Source organism: Mus pahari, chromosome 4 (genome assembly GCF_900095145.1).
Source record: "Mus pahari chromosome 4, PAHARI_EIJ_v1.1, whole genome shotgun sequence".
Lineage (NCBI taxonomy): Eukaryota > Metazoa > Chordata > Mammalia > Rodentia > Muridae > Mus > Mus pahari.
In genome coordinates, this window is record NC_034593.1 from 58,506,060 (window position 1) to 58,530,004 (window position 23,945).

Genomic DNA, 23,945 nt, shown 5'->3' on the forward strand with positions numbered 1-23,945 from the left:
CTTCTCCTTCTTCTCCTTCTTCTCCTTCTTCTCCTTCTTCTCCTTCTTCTCCTTCTTCTCCTTCTTCTCCTTCTTCTCCTTCTTCTCCTTCTTCTTTTTGGTTTTTCGAGACAGGGTTTCTCTGTGCAGCCCTGACTGTCCTGTAACTCACTTTGTAGACCAGGCTGGCCTCAAACTCAGAAATCCACCTGCCTCTGCCTCCCAAGTGCTGGGATTAAAGGCGCGCGCCACTATGCCTGGCCACATCAGGCTTCTTAATGTGGACTCTAGAACCTGACCTCGAGCCCCTAGCCTTAGGAGAAGAAGTACCTTACTAAGCTGGGCTCCACACTGCCCTTTAAACAATATCGTATTGTCTCATATTTACCACCTCTTCCTGATGGCTTTAACAGTTTCAAACATACCCATCTTTAGCCTCAATCTCAAAGAAGTCAAGCAAGGGCCTGATGTTTTTTGCCTTTATGTTGATTCTCGCTTATGGTGCCCTGTTCCCTCCGTGTCTAGCTATGTTGAACTGTGGATTCAGTTTTACTGTGGTGGATGGTACATGCATGTGCATTCTAGATGCCTGAGGGCACTCAAGCCACAAAAGTCACTTGGGAGTGTCTGTCAGGAGCAGAGGACTTTACCTATGGAAATCCAAGAGGTGTCCTTCTGAGAGGCCTGATGTGAGGGTAGTAGTAGTCTTGCTGTCATGATCAGGTTGTGACTGATAACCCTTCCCCTCCATCTCCTTTGTGTATTGGGGACGTGTATCAGCGCAGGAGCTTGCCTTCTGGGAGTGGTTCCCTCTAGATCTTTGGCCACTGTGTAGTTTTCTTGCTTTATTTGGAGTTTATTCAAATGTTTTAAATTTTTATCACTATTATTATGACCTATCAATACCTATCTAGGTACTTTGCGCTGGGGGAGGGGGCAGGTTTTCAACACACACACACACACACACACACACACACACACACACACACACACATCAGGAGTCACTAATGCAAATTTAAAAACAGGAACTTGATGGGATATGTCAAGAATACCCAAGCACCTAAAGCCACTATATTCCTGCCCTCACTTTCCTGTTTTACTGGATTTTGACCCAGCTGTACTGTGTTTTTTAGTTGCTCCACCAGAGGAGTCAAGACAAGTTAGTCAGGATTGACTTCTAGAGTCATAGAAGTTCTTAATGGCCTGGGTTATTTTGGAGTCACAAGATCGTTCTCTATAGCTTGGTCTTGAGAAAGTATCCAAAAGAAAAGTGAAGAAAAAAAAAAGTTTTCCATAACTTCAGGGGTTGTGGAGTAATGAAAGCTCACACCAAATGCCAAAATGATTATTTGCCCTGTACCTCTGTGCTCCCCACCCCCCAAAGCGCTAGCACTTCAGGTTACAGCAACTGATCCTCAGGGGCACCAGAAAAGTCCAGCTTCCCTCCCCTTCTCCCCCTGACTCCCTTCTCCCCCTGACTCGCCTCTAATTAGTCTGCCTGCAGTGTGGACCTTGGTGGTTTAACATTGTGCAACCTCTTCAGCTCCCTTGCCCTCCCCCCCACCCCCTCCCCCAAATCCAGGGGAACTCCCTCGTGCTGTGCCACCGACATTACTCATTCATCCCGTTCATGCTTTGGAGCGTTTATTAAGGGCTTCACTCCTGCCTCACTCTATCTCTCCCGGGCTCAAACTCGGATCACTGGAGAGCCTCGCTTCTTCCCCTGCTGCGGCTGCGGAGCAAATTTCACCTCTCCAGCAATGCACCTCCCTGCGATCCTGCTTTGTGCTCTCTGGTCTGCAGTAGTGGCGGAGACCTCGGATGACTATGAGCTCATGTATGTGAATTTGGACAACGAAATAGACAATGGACTTCATCCCACCGAGGACCGTAAGTTCATTTTAACTTTCTCAGCTCATCAAAACTACATAACTCACTGGGGGGGGGGGGGCGATTAACATAATTAACATAGATAGCCAATGAAGCAAGCTAAAATTATACTTTATTTGTGAAAGCAAGGGCTGGTGGGGGGGGGGAGAAAGCAAGAACTGCCTGAGAAAAGCCAGAAGTTTTAAATTATTTTTGTAACATTTATGATGAGTTAAGCTATACGGAATCTTTAACTGTTTTTTTAGATATATTAATGGCATTTCCCCAGTTAGCTTAACATGTCCTAGAAAGAATAGTCCTGTGTCATCTTTGAGAAGTTTACAGGCACGATGTTTTCAGAGCTATCCTTAGAAGGAGAGCGGTTGCTGGGGACAGGCTGAAACTTGGGGTCACCAAGAGTGCAACCCACGGCCACCCAGGACAAGCTGGTAACACGTGTGTGTGTGTGTGTGTGTGTGTGTGTGTGTGTGTGTCCTGCGCTCTAGCCACGCCATGCGACTGCCGCCAGGAGCACTCAGAATGGGACAAGCTGTTCATCATGCTGGAGAACTCGCAGATGCGGGAGGGCATGCTGTTGCAGGCCACCGACGATGTCCTCCGTGGAGAACTGCAGCGGCTGCGGGCGGAGCTGGGAAGGCTGGCGGGCGGCATGGCGAGGCCGTGCACAGCCGGTGGCCCCGCAGACGCCAGGCTGGTGCGGGCGCTGGAGCCGCTGCTGCAGGAGAGCCGTGACGCGAGCCGCAGGCTGGCGCGCCTGGAGGACGCGGAGGCGCGGCGACCCGAGGCGACAGTGCCTGGCCTAGGGGCGGTGCTGGAGGAATTGCGGCGGACACGCGCCGACCTGAGCGCTGTGCAGAGCTGGGTGGCTCGCCACTGGCTGCCGGCAGGTAAGCACCCACGGTAGGCTCTGTCCCTAGAGGCAAGCTTTTGGGGGGACCCTCACACTCAGAGCCCCGGTACTTTTCATAGGCACACTCACAAAGCTCAGACACACCACGCCAGGCAGGCGCATTGCCTTTTAAAAGTATTTCCAAGCCCGAGGCACCCAAAAGAAAACGAGGATTTAACCATCAGTTTGGAAGTTGACGTCAGAGGTCCCTGATACCGGATCCGACCAGATATTGCAGGAGACCATTGGCAGGTGTTTACCAGTGACCCTCCTCGCTACCCCGAGTCCCTCCGTTAGGGATTTCCACGTCTTCTAATTTTATCCCGTCTCTTTCTTTAGGCCAGCTCCTGTCCCCCCCCCCCCCCCCCGCACTATTTCAGGGCCCGGCTAACTTCAGCTACTTTCCCAGCCCCTTGGCCGACTCCTCCCCCTCTGCTCCTTCTGAGCAGACTGGAGCCTAATTGGATGTCCTGCAGACTCAGCAGAATCCCTCCAGGGTTCCCTCATTCCAGTTTAGTTCCACAGTGAAGGTCAAGGGGTGCAGGCACCGGGGCATACCCTATAAAGTGAGGCGCAGGAGTCAGAGGGAGTGGATGACTGCTTTATCCAGCCCCCCAGGACCACACAAGAAAGGGACTATTCAGACTGTGCATCTTGCCAAAGCCCCACATGAACTCCATAAAACTCCCAACTGATGAGGGTCCTTTTAAAAATTACACTCTTAAAAGTTAACAAAACAGGAAGAACATTGGAGCCTAGTAATACAGTTCTTAAGTCACATTTCTGATGGGAGCAGTGATGTTTTGTTGTAGATTATTCTAGAAAGTTAGTGCCCTATGTAGACAAATAGCCCTGGAACTCCTCGTGAGTCTCAGAAACAATGACAAACAATACCACCCTATCTCATATTTCCAATGAAATGAAGCTCATTGGAAGGGGGTAGGAAGAAGGACAGGCCAGAGCACAGTTCATTCCTTTACAGAAACTATCCTACAATTAGTCCTTCCTAACTATTTGAACTATGGAGGCCATGCCCTTAAATCCAAAGCAGGTCTTCGGAGAAAAAGCATAAAGTCAGATCTAAAGCAAAACCTCGATGTGATAACTTTGTGACAATTTTAAACGCATGGATTTTTGTTTTGTTTTGTTTTGTTTTGCAAACTCTGTAGAGCCATGTACATATAATGTGCCCCTTAAAGGAAGAACACCTTTGTATTCTCATCTGTTAGTTAGAAAATGTATACATTTCCGAATTCTAAACTGTTGGTGCTTATTAGCCAATCATACTTTCACCTACAGGCTTTGACTGGTCCTCTCTCTCCTGCCAACTTGGTCCCCAGAGGACTCCTAATCATGTATGTTGTGGTCTGCCTCCTAAGAACCTGGTTTTCATTTTGCTTGGTCTTTGATAATATAATTACAAAGACTTATTAGTTGAAAGCCATTTCATGAGAGAGTTCCTGACATTTCAAAGACGTCTCAAGGGCCCCCATCACTGTTCTACACAAGAACCCCACACAATCTGCTAACATACTACTTTACGGCATGAACTCAGGTAGCTACCATGGCCAACAGGGATGCTGGGTCTCCCAGAGACAGTCATGGGCAGCCCTGGAATGTAATCTGAACTGTCTGGTCTTATTTAAACAGGAAGGCAGTTAATTAGGTTGTAGTGGATGCCCCCTTGGACAGTACTTTAAACTTACAGAGGCCAGGAGATTCCAAATGCACAGAAATGAGTCTTTTGTTTCCAAAATCATCATTTGATTGAATTGTTGTAACTGGAGGAAGAATCCTACCTTGAAAATGCCTCATTTAAATTTTTTCATGAATGATTAGAATTTTTAAAAGAATTCTGTTATCATTTGGGGGCATTGCTATCATGGTTGCTCTTATACAATTTTCCTATATTTCAATTTTTCTTTGACTATTACTAAAAGATATGGTCTATGTTTGTTTGACAGTTTTTGAACTGAGCCTAGCTCAGAGCCACTAATGGGAATTAACTAAACTCTACAGGACATTTGATATTCACATGTTCTACTGAGTTACCAGCTAGTGCTTAAATGTTCTGGGAGTGACTTTTCAAAGCAACCTATAGCATCTCCTTTGTGTTATTATAAAGAGAACATCTAGCCTACCTTCATTTTTTTTTCAGATACATTGAGAAGCAGAACCCATATGTTCAAGGCCTTAGCACTTCCCAAGTCTTCACCTTGGCATCTTAGCTGGGGATGTAGCCTCGAGAGCAACAGAGGTTGAATAGATGAGTCTCATGTCCATGTTCAAAGCCCATGTCCTCTGAATGTTCTCAGCAGAAACACAATCTCTTATAAAAAGCCTTCAGAAAAATTCCCTTTTTAAAAGCATTTTCTATAGTGGTGTGACTATAAAATTTATAAGTTTTAAAGCATATTCTTGGCCTGCCCAGATTTGAGTGCAGTATACTTGTAACTTACAGACTTGCAGTCGTGGGTCATACCCCCCTTAAGTATAGACAACACTAAAGGTTGATAAGATTATAAACTTCGTCAAAAACTGTATGATTCTTTTTTTTTTTTTAAGATTTATTTTACTTATTATATGTAAGTAGCTGTCTTCAGACACTCCAGAAGAGGGAGTCAGATCTTGTTACGGATGGTTATGAGCCACCATGTGGTTGCTGGGATTTGAACTCCGGACCTTCGGAAGAGCAGTCGGGTGCTCTTACCCACTGAGCCATCTCACCAGCCCAAACTGTATGATTCTTACTAGCAGTAAATTATTCAGAATTCAAGTCTTCTATTAAGAGGCAATACAATATGTTGGACTCTGCCAGCAGACCAACCAAAGTGAAGCCTGAGCTTTAAAATTTAGCTACTATAGAAGCATAGGTTATTTGCCTCAGTTTTCCCACCCATAAAGTGGGATTAAGAAGACTTTAAAAGCAAGTATGATGCTGTATTGAGGTGATGAACAAATTGGTTAGAACACTATCTGGGACATAGTAAGTACCTTATAAACATCAGTCATCATTACTACATTTTGCTTCCTGTCAAAGCTCAATTTACAAACTGGTCCTGGTGTGCACACCAGTAATTACCGTCCCTTGAAGGTGGAGACAGGAGAATCAGAAGCTAGAAGTTATCCTTAGCTATATGTCCAATATGAGGTTAGCTCAGGCTGCATGAGGACCTTTTTTTTTTTTTTTTTTTTTAACATAGCCAATAAAAGACAGTAGTTTTCTATAAACTCTGAAAAGGTACCAATATCCAAGATCATGTGTTATATTAAACTGTATTCCCTAGCGACATGGCTATTCTAAAACGTTGTTTTAAAAGACATGCTGATAATGGCTACCTAGAATGAGCTAGGTCCATTGGTTTTTATAGATTTATTGTTTTAAGATCATGGCAAAGGGAAGAAGGAAATAGGATTTTTTAAAAAAATACTTAGAAACAATAGAATCTTCTGAAATTGTGATTCAACAGTTCAATAAAAGAAATAGAAAGAAAAGCAGATTGAAGGGGAGATAGTTATTCAACATGGTTTTGGTTATTTGCGGGTTGAGTTGGTGCTTTCTTTCTGTTTGCAAATGTCTTTATTTAGTTGCTTCACTGAATAAGCCAAGCATTTCTTCCTTACTTTTATTTTCTTTGCTCTGTAGAGATCAGACTGGAGGCCCCACGAGTCATAACACAGCACTGTATATAGTTATCAAATATAGTTAATATAACTGAATATCAAAATAACTCTGGAACTGAAAAACTTTTTCCCCCTTGTATTCTCTTGTTACTCCAGGTTGTGAAACAGCGATTTTCTTCCCAATGCGCTCAAAGAAGATTTTTGGAAGCGTACATCCTGTGAGACCAATGAAGCTTGAGTCTTTTAGTACTTGCATTTGGGTCAAAGCCACAGACGTATTAAACAAAACCATCCTGTTTTCTTATGGCACAAAGTGGAACCCCTATGAGATTCAGCTGTACCTCAGTTCCCAGTCCCTAGTGTTGGTGGTGGGTGGACAGGAGAACAAACTGGCCGCAGACACTGTGGTTTCCCTGGGGAGGTGGTCCCACCTGTGTGGCACCTGGAGTTCAGAGCAGGGGAGCACGTCCCTGTGGGCAAATGGGGAGCTGGTGGCTACCACTGTGGAGATGGCCAAAAGTCACTCTGTTCCTGCGGGTGGACTCCTACAGATTGGCCAGGAAAAGAATGGCTGCTGTGTAGGTGGGGGCTTTGACGAATCGTTAGCTTTTTCTGGAAGAATCACAGGCTTCAATATCTGGGATCGGGTTCTCAGCGAGGAAGAGATACGAGCCAGTGGAGGAGTGGAATCGTGCCACATCCGGGGAAATGTCGTCGGGTGGGGAGTCACAGAGATTCAGGCGCACGGAGGAGCCCAGTATGTTTCTTAAGTGTTGTGAAAATCCACTTGAAGCCAAAGGAGACTCACATTTCAAATATGCCAGTTGGAAAAGTCTGAAAACTTCGGTGCGTAATAAGAACTCCTGAGACGAATGAAGGAGAGGCTTGAGATTGTCTTTGTTTATCTTGGCAAAATACTGAATAAACAGTTGAAGGGAAGGCTTGAGAGAAGGCTCCGGGATGTTGTTACTAAGCCTTACACTGTGGTGCTTTCAGATTAATGTCTGCCTCTGTCAGATAAACCCTCAGATAACTAAACAGGACTGGACTCTGAACAGAGGGACAATTGTGTGACTTTATTTTTTTTTTATTTTTTTATTTTTTGGGTTAATTTTATTTTGGTCAGAGACGTTTTTGTATTGGAAGAATAACAAAACAAGCTCTGTTGCCCATTGTCCATTCTTTCTGGTGTGTATTTTGTGACAAAAGAGATGATGAGAAAACCATATTTATACCACAAAGTGACTTATTAACAAACATAAATGTAGCTTACATGTTATAATCCAATGTTCCATTTGGGAGAAGGTAGTTGTGTAATTTATATTGTGAAATGGATTTGTATTAATTTTATTTTTGTAAAAGTCTACTGTAAATAAAATGTTTTATAAAGTTAGCCCGTGTCCTCCAAACTTAAGTTTAAGAGCGGCTTTGAAGCAAACCCACACGTTTCCTTTGTTCATTTAGAGTAGGCAAGCTGTTTTCAGAGACTGCTATGAAAACAGCAGTAGTTTATATTGTTAGAAGCAAACTTTACTGCTGCTATAAGCTTTTGTGTCCTATAGGTTGTAAGAAATAGGGTCTTGGCTAAATGCATTCATCTCTCTGGGCTTTAGTGTTTTCAACTGAGGAGCAGAGGACGAAATGGCTTAATGAGTCTGTGAGCTTGTACAATTTTCTGCCCTGTTGTAACACAAACAAACATGTATAATCCACGGCACATGTATGCAATGGACAGATGCATGTTCTAGCTCTTGACATTGCTTCATGAAGCTTTTATCTACAAAATTCATATTCAAGAACTTCCCAATCAAGTTATCAGAAAAATGCAAAAATGAAAGAGCTCATCATGTTTTATGTAAATTAGGATTTGGTGTGCTCATAGATCTTCCAGGGTATGTGTGACCAGTTGGACATGCATGGTAGGACTGTCAGAGGACCAAGAAACTGGACAAGAAGCAATGCCTACCCAGCTTCTTCTTGGCAGTGGAGAAGCCAGAGAGCCCTGCATATTCAGGAGCTTGGATAAGTCCCCCAGCAATCTCCTCTTGAGGATTCTGTGCAAAAAATCCCAGAACCCTGTAAAGCTGCTATAGAAATGCTGTAGAATCACAGTGAGCATGTATCCTCCTAAATAGATAGCCAGAGAACCATGGGAACTTCCTGCTCATGAGGTAGGGCCATGGGTAAATCTGTAACTATTCAGCTGAGCTTCCCTAAACATTTGCCTTGATCTACTCAGTAATAGAAAGGAACATGGATCTAGTGTCTTCCAGAAATGAAGCACCGTGGATCTAATATGTTTGGAGGATATTCACAGAATTTGTACAGCTTCATCCTACTTTTGAAATCTATAAAGTCAGGCCTATGAGTCTGTAATGGAATTACTTGATTATGAGCTGATACATAGCCCAGTCTTCCACTCTTAGGAATTATACAACTCAACATTTCTGATATATTGGCCCCATGCAAGTTCTTATGTAGCTATTCTCTACGTTGATTGAATTCTGATCTGGAAGAAATACTAGACCTAGCCTTAGGGAGTTAGGTATGCTTTTGCTCTCTTTACATGTGCCTGCATGAAATAGAGCTGTCTGAATACCTCAGAAGGCATGAGTCAAGATTAGTACAAATGCATATGCTGACAATATTAACTGTACATTGTACTGCCAACTCTAATATGTATGATTAGTACAGTGACATTTTTGTACACAAGCTAAGCACAGCTGATGCTTTCCTAGTTTATTATGGTAAATTTGGCCTTGAAGTATTAATTATCTTATAGTTAGAACATATGACTAGTAAGTATATATCATGGATTGGCAATGCTGACCAAATTAACTGATTGAGGGTAATGAAGATACAAATAGAAGGAAATAAAGTCATCATTGGGTTATAAATGCAGACATTTCATGAGCTACTGCAGTAAGTCTGGATAGATAGCTTCCAAGGGCTTGTGATTCTTCCTTACCTCAATCGTACCTCTTTTCTGAAGTGAGAGAGTTCTAGTGTTAGTGGTACACAGAGTCATTAAGAAGACATCAATGGCTAAGTCAAAAGGATGGACCATCCAGAGACTACCCCACCCAGGGATCTATCCCATAGTCAGCCACCAAACGCAGACACTATTGCATATGCCAGCAAGATTTTGCTGAAAGGACTGTGATATAGCTGTCTTGTGTAAGGCTATGCCAGTGCCTGGCAAATACAGAAGTGGATGCTCAACAGTCATCTATTGGATGGAACACAGGGCCCCCCAATGGAGGAGCTAGAGAAAGTACCCAAGGAGCTGAAGGGGTCTGCAACCCTATAGGTGGAACAACAATATGAACTAACCAATACCCCCAGAGCTCGTGTCTCTAGCTGCATATGTAGCAAAGGATGGCCTAGTCGGGAAGAGAGGCCCCTAGGTCTTGCAAACTTTATATGCCCCAGTACAGGGGAACACCAGGGCCAAGAAGTGGGAGTGGATGGGTAGGGAAGCGGGGCGGGGGGAGGGTATAGGGGACTTTCAGGATAGCATTTGAAATGTAAATGAAGAAAATACCTAATAAAAAATTAAAAAAAGAAAACAACCTTAAAAAAAAAAAAGAAGACATCAGTGTTTCTCAGTGTCACTTTGTCAAGCTCTGCTCACTGATGAACTATTGTGGTCCATGTGATTTCTCTGTCTTTCTAGTCTGTGTCTGTTTTGAATGCAGTAATGATGGCTAGAAGTTCAGCTGTCATATTACAACATGATATTTAAAGCAATCACATAGTAGCCTAAGTGTCTGGTGACCACGAAGCCAACACTGGCTTGCTTTCTCCTTCACTTCTTTGAGATGAGAGAAAAATACAACCCTAACTTTTAAAATCCATTATTGGCTGTTGCAATCTTAAGTTATTAGAGGGAAAAAAAAACCTTAAAAACAGACAAAGCATTTTACTTTTTGCAAAACACCCAGTGTGCATATGAAAAAACATATTTTACAAATTCTCAGGAAGCTAACTGAAAAACCTAACAGTACTTAAGGAGTTTTAGAATGCACGGGTATCAGCAAGAAGACATAGGCAATGTGTGGAACTGAGACAAATTATCCCTTGGTTTAGCACCACAGCACATAGTTTTATTCTCCATGATGCCATCGAGAGCATTATCACACAATGGCTAAGTAGAATAATGGTACAAGACAAATCCTGTCATTAGGATGAAATGTATGTATTATTAATGTATAATACTGTCTATAAGGTTAATATCTACTGGTATAATGTAAGTTGTCTAAGTTTCCTGATTTTTCTGGGCCTTTCTGGCTTTATTAAAGTTACCATGTCCCTGGGCAAACTGGGACAGCTGGTCACTCTAGTGTGTATTTATGTATGATTAGTAGGGAGACATTAGTGTACATGAACAAAGCACAGTTGATATTTTCCTTGCCTATTACAGTAGCAATTGGCCTTTAAGTATTAATTACTTTATATTTAGAACATTTAATTATTAGGAGCCTATCATGGGATGTCAGAGCTTGATTTTATAGTTTGGTGCTTAATTGACTTCACAGTAGTGGCAATTAGATTGATAAATAATACAATCTTATAATTGATTTTTTATTTAATTTATTCTCTAATCATATACTAGGAAGCTCTTTTTTTAAAAAAAAATATATACCAGGACATAAGATATTTCTGAAATTGTCTTTTAGCCAGTTAAGAAGCTACATGGTTAAGTGTAAAAGTCTTAAACTAAAGCAATAGTGTATATTGATTTGTATTATTCTTGGGTTCTATGACTATGAAGGCACCAGATTACTGATCCTTGTGGCTCCATCAATCTGAAGAGCAGAAGAAAGTTGCATTCCCTCAGGGCAGAAATCCAGTGTTTAAACTCTGGCATCACCAAGTACTGGCTTACCAGTGACCAGGTACGCTCAACTAATCGCAAGTAAATCCTCACGCTTCTTAAATTATCTAACAAAATAAAACCCCTCCTCAAACACAGAATTTTAGAATTGATATTATACATTAAAGTATTTTCTGGTTCATCCAATCACTTTTGAAATCAGACATTTCTTAAAATATTTTATCACGTCCTTCTCATGTGCTAAAACATGGATCAGCAAGGGAACAAGAAAGATCACAAAGGCTTTGCTGACGGGACCCTGATATAGCTGTCTCCTGTGAGGATCTGCCAGTGCCTGGCAAATACAGAAGTGGATGCTCACAGTCATCCATTCGATGGATGCACAAGGTCCCCAATGAAGGAGCTAGAGAAAGTACCCAGGGAGCTGAAGGGGTATGAAGCCCCATAGGAGGAACATCAATATGAACTAACCAGTACCCCCAGAGCTCCTTGGAATTATACCACCAATCAAAGAAAGCACATGGTGGGACATGTGGCTCTAGCTATATATGTAGCAGAGGATAGCCTTGTCGGTCATCAGTGGGAGGAGAGGCCTTTGATCCTGTGAAGGCTCTATGTCCCAGTATAGGGTAAGGCCAGGACCAGGAATGGGAGTGGGTTGGTTGGGGAGCAGGGGGAGGGGAGAGGGGATAGGGGATAGGGGATTTTCGGAGGGGAAACTAGGAAAGGGGATAACATTTGAAATGTAAATAAAGAAAATATCTAATTAAAAAAAAATAAAAAAACATTAGCAGGCTTTAAAGAAGAGCCAGGCTGGCCAGGTTTTCTTTACCTCACAGCAACATCTGCTGGTGAAGGTGCAGAGTGACAGGCACCAGCTCCAAGCAAGCCAGCCACTTGACCACTTGGAAGTCCTTTTCTCTCCATTTCTGGAACCACGATTGGAAAGACTTCTTACCATGTTATATGAAATCTTTTCCTCCTCATGTAAATATTCAGGTGGGATATTTGTAATAGGATTTCAATTTAAAGAATGAAACTTTACTCTTTCCATAGTAAAAATCAGTCTGTAGTAATGTAAAGTTAGTAGTACCTCCTTACTCCGTCAAAAGAAATCTACAAAGAATATTAATAACAAAGAAACACAGAATACATTCCCTTAAATTTAAGCTTAAACTAGAATAGTTGTGCATGATGACTTGGGTCACTAGGATAAAAATGTTTGTGTGACATATAATAGTGTCTCTATGGTTCCTGTTACTACCTGTGTGAAGAAGGGATAGTAATGTTCCCCTAACTGTGTGTGAGGTAGTAAAACTTGGAGCTTTTTTAAAGCAATAATCATGTCATAGATTTTACATGCGTATATGTGTACACATACGTTGTGTGCTGGTGCACCTATGTGTGTGTCTAGAGGCTAGAGAAGGGCATCAGGTGTTTCCTTTGGTCACTCTGCCTTTTCCCTTTGGTGAGGTGTCATCTCTGTGTGACCCTGACGCTTTTCATTTGTTAATCTACCCTGCTAGGCCTGCATCCATCAAGCCTTGAAGATTCTCCCTCCTGTCCCTGCTTCACACACTCCTGATGCTCCAGGTGTGTGAAAGAAGATGGTTGGCTTGTTATGTGGATTCTGGGATGCAAAATCAGGTCCTGTGGCTCCACAGGCTCCACATCAAGCACTCGTAACCCCTGAGTCATCTCTCCAGTGCCTTCCACGAATGTTTAACGGCTGCACATCTCTCTGGGGATTATGAAATTCAGTGACTGGATATGGCTCTGCCTGCAGTATTTTAATATGAAATTAGTACAGTGCAGATATTCAATTAGAAGTGAGAATGACGGCACTGGTGACAGGAAGAACCTCAGTTATCAGTGGGCTGAATATTGTGAAGTGTAGGTATTTTGTCTAGTTAAGTGTCATTGGCCATGTGTGGGTGTGGTAAGTAAAATTACTGCCATGACATGTGACAAGTCAGCTTTCTCCATTTTTTTTTTGAGACAGCTCACAGTTTAATAGTTTGAATTTTGCCTCACATAGAGAAAGAAATGAGGTAAATTTATCATAATTAGCTGGACAGTCTTTTCCAGGTCCTTGCCAACAAGTCAGAAAAGAATGTATACTCTTGCTGGGACAACAGGATATTTTCTCAAAGATTTTCTACTTAAATTTCAAATCATTTAAGGTCATCTTGTGGCTTGTGCAAGAGGACCATATAAAAATTCTGTGGACGGAGAAGTGCATTTCTGCCCTGACCTCTCTGATTTAGAGAGGCAGAGGCAAGGTCAGTGTTGCATGCAGGTTTAATATCAGGGACAGGCACAGCGTCACAGAGTTACAAGTCAATTATTTGCAAAGATCTTCCCCCCATGGGCCCACAAATAACCAGGTGAAGTTAAAGACACTCTCATTTTGTAGGCCTTTTATAATATTGTCAGCTTCATGGGTGAAAGATATGGCAATTCATACGACACTGAGCTCAGGGTGTGTCTCTGCTTTCTGGTACAAGCAGCACGATGCATCGTCACACGGCAAAGGATGAGTCTGGAGAATTTCTCAGGAGCATGGGCAACCTCTCTGACATTACATGATACAAAATTGCACATGGAGTAACTTGGGAAGAAAATAAATTCACCATCCAGTGACACCCTTGGTTTAGTTTTTAATCCGAGGGCCTTGTGTTAAGTGTTTTTCTTTCATTATTATAATTTTAATCTAGGTTTAATTTGTAGATATTCTTTGTTAGAATAAGGGTGTTACTAACTACTAATTAGACACTGGAAAAAGCTAGAGTTTCACATTTTAAATTTAGGCCTTTATTTTGTCTGAAGTTAATATCTGTATGTTTTGATATGGACAGTTATTTTGGCACTATTGACTGAGTAGTCTGGCCTTGTCCATTGAGAAGATTTCCCACCACAGACTGGATTTCCACGTTACCTGGTTTGTGCTCTCTAACACAGTATGGTTCTTTTCTTTTCTCAGCACTACTAGGCTGCAGTCATTGCTCTGACGTCACAGTCAAGTTCTCCGTTGTTAGAGTTCCTGGAGCTCTCTGACTCACTTTATCTGACTCATAAATTTTAAAAATCAGTTTGTCACATTTCATCAGAGGTTCCATCAGTATTTTATTAAAATTTCACTAAATTCATTGAAAAAATTAATCTTTGCTACACCAGCTTCCCATTCATGAAGGTGGTATGGCACCCCACACCTTTGTACTTTATTTGACTACTTTCAAAATGATTTGTAATTTTATTGTTAAGTTATTTATATAGTTTTCTATGTGTTATATATAAATCATTATATATAATATTTTTCATTCCTGTATGATTGTGTATGAGTATTATAATTTAATTTGAGGTCTAGGCTAGGCTCTCCAGTGCCATAATGAATAGAAATGAAACAGCAGCATCTTCGTCTCTTTCCTGACTTAAAGGCAGGCGTCTACTCTCTCACTATCAAATAGTCAAATGTCCTCTTATTCAAGGTAAGGAAGTTCTCAAAATTTTCTAGTTTGATTTGTAATCTTATAAGACATGTTTACCCACACCATAATCCTCATCCTGCTCAGGTTTTTACTGTTGGGTAATTCAAATAGGAAACTATTTTGCATTCCTGGGACAAATCCAACTGGGTCATTATGCACTTTATAAAATGGGTTAGCAACAGTTCCTCAGTCACAGGATACATGGAGGAACAATATGAGTCAATAGGAAAGCTCTAGTCTATACTCAGTAAATGTTTCCTCTAAGCCTTGCTAGAGTCGTTTTCCTAATGTGTTTATTCCTGCTGTGAACATATCTATGCCATGACTAAGATAAATGTGTGTTTTCCTTTCTGATAATGCCCTATGTCTGGTGTTGGTTTGTGGATATACCAGACTTGCATAATTAGATGGAACATATACTTCCTTATCAATTATCTGGAAAATTCAGATAAGATTCTAATCATGTACTCATTGTATTATTTGTTACCATTTTCCAACAGAACTGTTGGGACAGGTTTTTCCTGGTGGTAGAATTAAAGATACTAGTGTAACTGACTTGCTGCTATTCAAGTTTGCTTGTCCTTAGCACCCAATCATTGAACACTCTCCACCTTTAGTTCTTCTTCCAAAAAGAGGATCTTTTTACAATTCTCCTTCTTATTATGAAAATTCATTAGATATGAAAATAAGGAAAAGTTGCAAAGCTTGGCTTAGAATTATTCAAACATTTTCCTTTAGGGGTAAATATACAGTCCCATTTCATATGATTTCTCATAGTTGAATTATAAATACACGAGGAATTTGATTTGCAAAATAATATAATTTTGAAAAACAGAATCAATGAACTGTTATGAGCCAAGTCTAAATAAGGGTAGACAGTACTAGCAACCAAGGCCCTGGGCCTCATATGCTCAACCACTGAGTTGGAGTTTTGAAGACAAGAATGTCATTGTCCAAGAAATTTATAATTGATAAGGACTTTGGAATAACTGTGGACACATTGAAATGCAAATCTTGGACTGGGAAAGCATTGAGCTGAATTCCATGGGAGAGAAAACAGTAAGTTAAACTGAAAGTACTATGTAAAGCTTAAAAGATCAATTTAAAAACCAAAGAAATTGCTGAATATATAAAGTAACTTGTGTGAATTTTTTTTTAAAGAAAACGTTTGTTGACAGTAGCAGAAGATGAGATCAGCAGAAATTAAAGACTCAATTGTGTGGCTAGCTGGCTCAAAGGTTGCATTAAGCTTCTAAACAGGGAGGGACATTCATTAAGTTCTAGTGGAGACAGACCTTACATATTATGATCAGCCATGAACTACACACTGCATAGTGTGCTGACAAGAAAACCAGAATTCAATCCACAGGGAAGGGACCAGAGCACATCTTGCAAAGTGACTCAGAATTAGGTAATCTTTGGCTGAGTCAGTGAGCTAACAGGGAACCTGCTTGTTTTGACTGGAGAAGGAAACAGCTGTGAGAAATGATACTCCATCTTTGAAAGCTCATCACACCAAAGAAGCTCAAGAGGAAGGCTTTGGCTAAAAGGCGAAAGGCCACAAGAAGAAAACATCTAGGTCATGATATGAACCAAATATTCCAGCAATATGTGGGTTTTCCCAAGAACACTCTGGCTTTCCTGGCACTAAAGGTACCCAAATAAATGCAGGCTGTCATGATTGTCACCACCACCATCTTAGCTAATATTTATCTAACTAGGCTGTTAGATAAATGCCATGGTCTGAATATCTCAATTTACACATAAAGAAACTGATGCTCATAAAAATACAAGCACAACCAATATGTAGGGGAGCTGGGATTGCACAGTAGAGGTGACTCTGGGGTGAAATGTTAGGGTCCTTGTCAGCTGCTCACATACAAAACGACAAGGTGGAGATTGGTGGCTTCCATGTAGTCCCTGTTCATTCACACAACTGCCTGCACATCTTCTGAGATCTACTGCATCCTAACTCCACACTCACGTGGTTCTGCTGCAGCCCACGGCCATCTCCTTTCTTCTCCGATCTCATCATCTCAACAGACAACTGATGTGCACTATCTGCCTGCAGTGGGGATGTATCAGTTCAGAACCAGGTTGCCAGAGTTGGACTGGAAACAGAAAATGTGATTGGATGTGGGCTTGGTGTAATTGATGTCCATTAAAATGTAAACTGGAGGTGTGAAGGCCCAAGCTGCAGGACATAAAATAAAGCAATACACCAGAAGGGGGCAGAGCTGCAGCTTTCCGGGCCTCCACTGAGGCCTGAGTCAAGTCAATGGGAAATCTGATCTACTCATGGACTTCCAGTCATGGGCCAACAAGGAGTTGCTCCTCTTCTTTCTCTCTGCCTTCCCCTGCATCTTCTTCCTTTTAATTTCTCTCTTCTTCCTCCTTTTTTCATCCTTCCTCCTCTTCTTCTCCATTTCTCCCCCACTTTCTTCTCCTTTTCTTTTCTCCTCCCTTCTTTGTCTTCTTCAATCTCCGCTTTCCTCCTCCTCTTCCTCTTCCTGTCTTCTTCCTCTTTTTCTTTATCCTCTCCATCAAGTCACATATACCAAGGTCCTCTGTTACTTAAGGTGTTACTGTACAGTACAATGGGGTACAATAGGATTTCTGCTTTGCAGGTTTCACAAGTAACCCTGATCTAGTTAGCACAAATGGATCAATTCAGTGTTTGTCATGAACGCTGTCTGATTTTATTCCTATAATGTTATTGTAAGCATTGTCATGGAACAGATGACTACAAACCTTTCCATGAGAGTAGAAGTCCTTGAGAATGAAGAGAAGGATACCACAGATCAAAGAAGACAGTCTAATTGGTGAGAAGAAACGACAGGTAATGAAGAAAGACACACCAAGGAGCTCACTGAAGCTGCTCACGGGGAGTATCAACTGAAGACTTGCAGAGCAAAGAACTCATTTCTCAAAATCTCTTCTGCTCTACAACTCACATGAGCTGTGGGAGGGGCTTTATAGTCCCATCAGTCCTCAACGTCAAACCCCTGGACTATGAAGGCCCAGCCATGCACAGGTCAAGTTACCATTGATTTTATGGCAATTTTCATAACGCCGGATCAAATAAACTAAGTCATTTGTTCACTTCAGATGCTTGCAGTGAATTTAGAGTTTATTTTGTGTATCAAAGATCTCTTTGTCATTGAAATAATATTTCAAAAGCCCTGAAAGCATGAGCTAAGCTCCTGGCAGCTGGAAAAAGAGAATTCAACTTTATATAATTCTACAGCCCACACAGCTGCTCCCTATAGTTTTAAAATGCTTGGCGTGCCTGTAATTTTTATGAAATTTGTTTTCAAAAAATGTTTTCAAGGTGGCAAAAATTAAAGCATAATTGTTTTTCTGGGCTTGCAGCAAGTTTAATCACACGTGAAGTAAAATTAGCAATTTTACTCCGAGGCCAAAGGAAATTAGGAACAAAAAAAGCACTAGCTAATATTATTAATGGCAGATCTTTCTAGGGGAGCACAGACTGAGTGACAAACACCGCCATCCGTGATGCTCAGACATCTCTGAGTGTCTGGCAGGCCAGAAGTCTAGGGTGACACTGAGGAACCTCCCAAGTATCAGGGACATCTGATACTTGAGCTTCAGGTGGAGACAACATCTTGGTCCTTGGCAGGCAGTAGGCGTTCTGAGAATGGGGTGGTAGCGGGTAGTGGGGTAAGACAGGGTGTGTGGAAAGATGGAATGGAACAGGGGCTATGGATGGACAGTTGCTTTTAGATTTCAAGAAATGAAAGAGAATGCTTTAGGTTTGGTGGTGCTGGTGGTAGTGGTGGAGGTGTGTGTGTGTGTGTGTGTGTGTGTGTGTGTGTGTGTTGCTTTTATTTTTCAACAGTGGGGATTGAATCGCTTGCCTTGGCCGTCTGGGTGAGAGGTCTACCACTGATCCACACATCTGGAAAGAGCGTACCCTCTCTCTTACTGCAAACCAGTAAAGCAGAGGGCACCTGAAATAAGCAGCCTTCTTCGGACCTACCTCCCCAGGTGCAACGCCAAGGAGAAAGACTATTGTTCTACTTCCAGAGACTGCCCTGTGGAACACCTGGTTAGAGAACTGGTGGCTCCTAAAGCTTTCAGTGAGTAAGCACATGAGAGCAGAGGCCACCATTCTGGCAGAGCAGCATGGGACTTCCACATGGACACTTCTAGGAGCAGAGTCATGGGGAGGATGCTACCACACTATGGGCTGGCCTGGGTACCCTGGGCTCGGAGCACATTCAGGACACTCTTGCAGACTCCAAGAAACCTGAGACTAGGAATGTAGGAGCACTCTGCAACAAGGTGAGCCCGTGGGGTCTGAATTAAGAGGCAATCTAAGTGCAGAAATACCTGTGAACCTCATGCATTTTTATCAGCGAGGACTGGGAGTAGCTGGGGGCACATCAAGTCATTTGATGTATTGTCCTCTGACCTGCACTCCGTTGTGTTTTATCTTAAAGCAAAACAAGGTTTCAGATAGGTAAGAAACAAAACCAACCAAACAAATATACATATTATGTGGATTAGTTTGAGCTTCTCTCCATTCCTTATTTATTTACTTATTTTGGTGATCTTTAATGTACTTATAAACCAATTTCAGTAATTTGAATTAGAGAAGCCATCACATGTTTTCCTGTGTGTGTGTGTGTGTGTGTGTGTGTGTGTGCTGTTTGTTTGTTTGTTTGTGTGTTTGAGATAAGATCTCACTATGTAGCTCTGGCTAATCTGGAACTTACTATGTAGAAAAGTTATGCTCTGAACTCACAGAGATCCACCTGCTTCTGCTTCCCCAGTTTTGGGATTAAAGGCATGTGCTAGCATGTCTGGCTCTGTGCATTTTATATAACCAAAAATACTTCTTACTTTTGAAAGTTAGAGTAAAAGGAACTGGACATGTTGACAGCAATCATGGGCAACATAGCACTCTGGGTGAGAGCACATGGCTGGCAGGAAGTTCCCCTCACAGTGAGTATCAGTACCTTGTTCTATTCATCAGGCAAAAGAGAGGCTGACTCGGCCATCCCAGGAGACATTATGGCATGATCACAAGCCAATGAACAGCAAGGAAATTCGAACTTGCCCCTTTGTGTGCTAGGCCTCACTCATAGGAGCCACTAAGCAATGCACTGAATTCCTGTTAGACACATTCCCAGCTCAGTTCTTGCTCTGTACCTTGAAGTATGCTCTTTATTATCCCTTCAGTGTGGTCAGCCAGCAGATCAGCCTTGGTGATGGCAGCCAGGGACAGGTAGTTGGACATGTTTCTACACAGCTCCTTGCTGCCTCTGTGGAGGAATTTCACTGCGATGGGGACAGCTAAGACCATCACAGGGGTCCGGTTGTAATTCTGAGGAAATATAAGAAGGCAACAAACAAGTAACTCACTGTTCATTCACTATTCATTTGCTTCAAAAATATTTGCAGGGCTGCAAGAGTACAGCTGTGAAAACACAGGCCCTGTCCTGGTTACATCGCATGTGCCCTGCTTGGCCTTAAAGGAAGACTTAGGGGCAGTTGATAGCATGAGTGGAAGGCAGGACCTGTGAGGTGCAGGGTGCTAAGGAGAACTCCAGCCAGAAAGTGTCAAGAAAGACTTCTAGAGAAATGGATGCCTTAGCTGAGACTGAAGGGATAAGTTGGGGGTACTCGGGTAATGGTGAGGCAAAGACTGGAGAAGAAAGAGCCACTGTTGGGGGCACAGAGGTGAGGGAGAACAAGGTGCACCCAGGGGACTGTAGGTAACTCTGTGTGGTTGTAGAGTAATACGTGGGAAAATTGGCAGGAACTGGAAAGGTCAGTGGGCATGTATATACTGGGAGGCTGGTGGGTTTGGAACTAATTCCAAGGGCAACCAGGGATCAAGGGGATGGACAGATCATCGGGTTTATCTTTGAGAAAAACAACCAAAGGAATATTGACAAGCTTGAAGTTTGTTATTTTTTTAGAACCAATCAAGGATGGATGGATGCATAAAATATATGATATATATATAAAGATATATTTATTTTATGTATGTAAGTACACTGTCACTCTTCAGACATACCAGAAAGGGGCATCAGATTCCACTACAGATGGTTGTGAGCCATCATGTGTTGCTGGGAACTGAACTCAGGACCTCTGGAAGAGCACTCAATGCTCTTACATGCTTAGCCATCTCTCCAGCCCATGAAATAATTTTTAACAACATGAATAGAAGTGGAGAGCACCGTAAAGTGTAATTAGCTAGTTGTGGAAATACAAATACTACATCTTCTCACAAGTGGTAGTTAAAAAGGTGATTTTGCATAAATAGTCTGGAAGGGGTTTGAAGGATATCAGATAATGGGTAACAAAAATATTTGTGTGGGACAAGTGCTAGTATTTAAAGCTTGGCAGGACAAATGATAAAAGTTCAAGGGGAGGAAATGTTGATTTCACGTTACAAGTATTGACAGAAACACAATGCACTCAGTATATGGAATGCTACTATGTGTCAATTAAAAAAAATGCTAAATTTTTAGCTAATGATATTTAAAGAAAAATAAATATAAGACTAAAACCTGAAGACATTCTAGATCCTAAAATAACTGTATTCTTATTTATTTTGTGACTTACTTTACGTGTCTTGTAAATGCTGTCATTGGCACTTAGTTGTGCCATTAGAAATAATTATAGATTATATATATATCTTTCCGTACCACTTAGACTAAGAGCAGAGCTGTATACAATGTGGGAGCTGACTTGTATCCTTATATTATAAATAAAAGGGGCTGCTTTTTTTCTGTATGAAATGTACTTCATATTCCACCCATGGGTTCCACTTTCTACTACTTCCAACAATTCTAGGGTCTGGTAGGTCCTCATGATCAACTGAATAATGAATGAATAAAATGTACTAGGGCTGAGAGATGGCCACTGTCTGTCACCCTTGTAAAGAGCTGAACATGACGTCATGTGCCAGAAATCCCAGCACTGGGAAGGCAGTCACAGGATGATCTTCAGGGCTTGTTAGCTTGTTAATCTTGTCAAATTAGTGAGTTTCATGGTTAGCAAGAGTCCTGATCTCCAAATATAAGGGCCATAGCAACAGAGGAAGACAACTAACATCAACCTCTGGCCTCCATATGCAGGCACACACAGAGACATACACACACACGCATACAAACATGTATGCAGGCATATACCACACACACACAGGAGTGGAAAGTAGGTAAGAAGGAAGAAGACAATGTGAATATGTGGTGATGGCTGTCACAGAGAACACAATGTGTTGGGGAGGGCATGTGATGGAAAACAGACTATGGATTCCACTCTGGGTTTTGCCACCCCTTGCTGGCTGAACATAGGGATGTCACCCAACTGTCTAGATCATCTGTAGTGGTGACTGTCATTACATTTTCCCATCGAGCAATCTCTGATACATAGGTCTCACGGCAGACACAACATCAACTTTCCAGGCTGCTAAAGGACCAATGACCTTGGAGAGAAGGTCAAGTAATGACTACCCTCCGAACAGGGTGTGCACTGAGTAACAGTCTGGGTTTAATCTGCATTAGATTATGGGCATGGAAGGCAAGCCAGTAATGGTGGGCAAGGGTGGTGGGATAGAAGCTCCGTTAGTAAATGTGAATGTCCTTCTTTAGTCATCAGTTCATGGGTTTCTGATGGGGATAGCCACAAGACTGCACACAGCATTTCCCACCTTCACTGCAATCAGATGTGACCATGTGCGTGCAAAGCAATGAGATAAAGAAAGCTTAACATATTCAACTCCTCGGCTACCATTAGAACCGTGTGACTTGGCTCTTCACTTGTTTTCCTCTTTATGTCTCATTAGAACAAGGACTTGGTACCAGGGACTGAAGCAGCTGTCTATGACCATGAGTTAGAAACTGGTTGTTGTACAGAGATGGCGGGGGGCGGGGGGATGACTTCCACATCAGCTTGAGACTGACATTTCTAAATTGTTTGCTGAGAGATAGAAATGCCTTGCATAGCTTAACTCACTGGCCTTTGTTACAGCAGGTGAGCCTGCATTCTGACCTGAACAGTGTTACTCCAGAACCATTTTCATTCTTAAAGTGTCTTCAGTAGCTTAAAGGGAAAGGTATGTCCTTACGCAGTATGGAATTTAGAGTTTCATTTTAGCACAAACCCGATAATAAAGATCAAAGAAGGAACATGAGGCCAAGACAGCCACGCTGCTACAGTGTCTCTGAACAGCGTTATGACATCTTAGACATGGGGCAAGTTAGATCAAAGAGGATACTAAATGGAAGAAGACAGTGTCATGACCCTTATATCAACCAAAATAAAAATAAATTCCAGGCAAACTGCATATCTAACAGTAAAACACAAAGTAACAGCGAGTAAGGAACACAGTCAGTGTCCCCAGTAACAGTGAGTAAGGAACACAGTCAGTGTCCCCAGTGGCTTTGTGAGTTGCCTCAAATCTAACCAAACTATTACCATAAAAAGGGGGAATGTAAAGTGGATAAAAACAAGAATATCTAGTCCAGTGATACTCTAAGAAATGAAAAGATAATCCAAGGGATATATAATACGTGTGACCTATTTATTCAACAAAGGTCTAGCCATAACCAGAATATATACAGACAAACTCCAGTCAATCACAAAGATACAGAGACAAAGGAGAAAACAGACAACGAATTTGAATGGATGCTTCCCAAGTAAGGATGCAGAAATTGAGCAAACTCATGAAAACTTGCTCACTTTCTTTCAAATTCATTTTGATCTGGGACTATCTACAAAGCCTTGCTTACTGAGGTGTCATCAAGACATGCGTGCCCCTGAGAAAGAGGCCCAGTCCTACACATTCCGTTTTCAGGTAGTTTTTAAGTGATGAGTACAGGGTTGAATATTCTGCACATATCCATGTATCATCTGTTTTAGGATTTTTATGAATGACTATGACATGCAGTGGTGGGCCCAAGTCAGTCAACAGTACCATAATGGCAGTGCCAGTGCCAGGAGGAAGAAAAGGAAATGGCATGGGGTAGCTGAGACACACAGGTTAGTGAGCTGGGAGTCATAATTTTGGAACACTCAAATCTTGGTATTGAGTCCAAAACACTACCTAAAGTCATAAGAAATGTTTTTTCTGTGGTTTCCCTTCCATCCAAGATCTCGGTCACACTGTTTAACTTTCTTTCTTTCTTTCTTTCTTTCTTTCTTTCTTTCTTTCTTTCTTTCTTTCTTTCTTTCTTTCTTTCTTTCTTTCTTTCTCTCTCTCTCT

The 23,945-nt window shown here is 41.9% G+C and overlaps 2 protein-coding genes across 5 annotated transcripts in view; one reads left to right on the forward strand and one right to left on the reverse strand.

Moving 5' to 3' along the window:
- Positions 1-23,945, reverse strand: part of Veph1 (ventricular zone expressed PH domain containing 1) — a 209,571-nt gene that overhangs the window by 151,985 nt on the left and 33,641 nt on the right. For all 4 annotated transcript variants that reach the window (XM_021195529.2, XM_029537562.1, XM_029537563.1 and 1 more), the window contains exon 4: positions 19,883-20,057. In XM_021195529.2, the coding sequence (XP_021051188.1) occupies positions 19,883-20,057 (175 nt within the window). The remainder of the gene's footprint in view (positions 1-19,882; positions 20,058-23,945) is intronic.
- On the forward strand, positions 1,568-7,772 carry Ptx3 (pentraxin 3). Its single transcript, XM_021195532.1, has 3 exons — positions 1,568-1,869; positions 2,355-2,756; positions 6,539-7,772. The coding sequence occupies exons 1-3, from the start codon at positions 1,740-1,742 to the stop codon at positions 7,150-7,152; spliced, it is 1,146 nt and encodes a 381-aa protein (XP_021051191.1). The 5' UTR covers positions 1,568-1,739; the 3' UTR covers positions 7,153-7,772.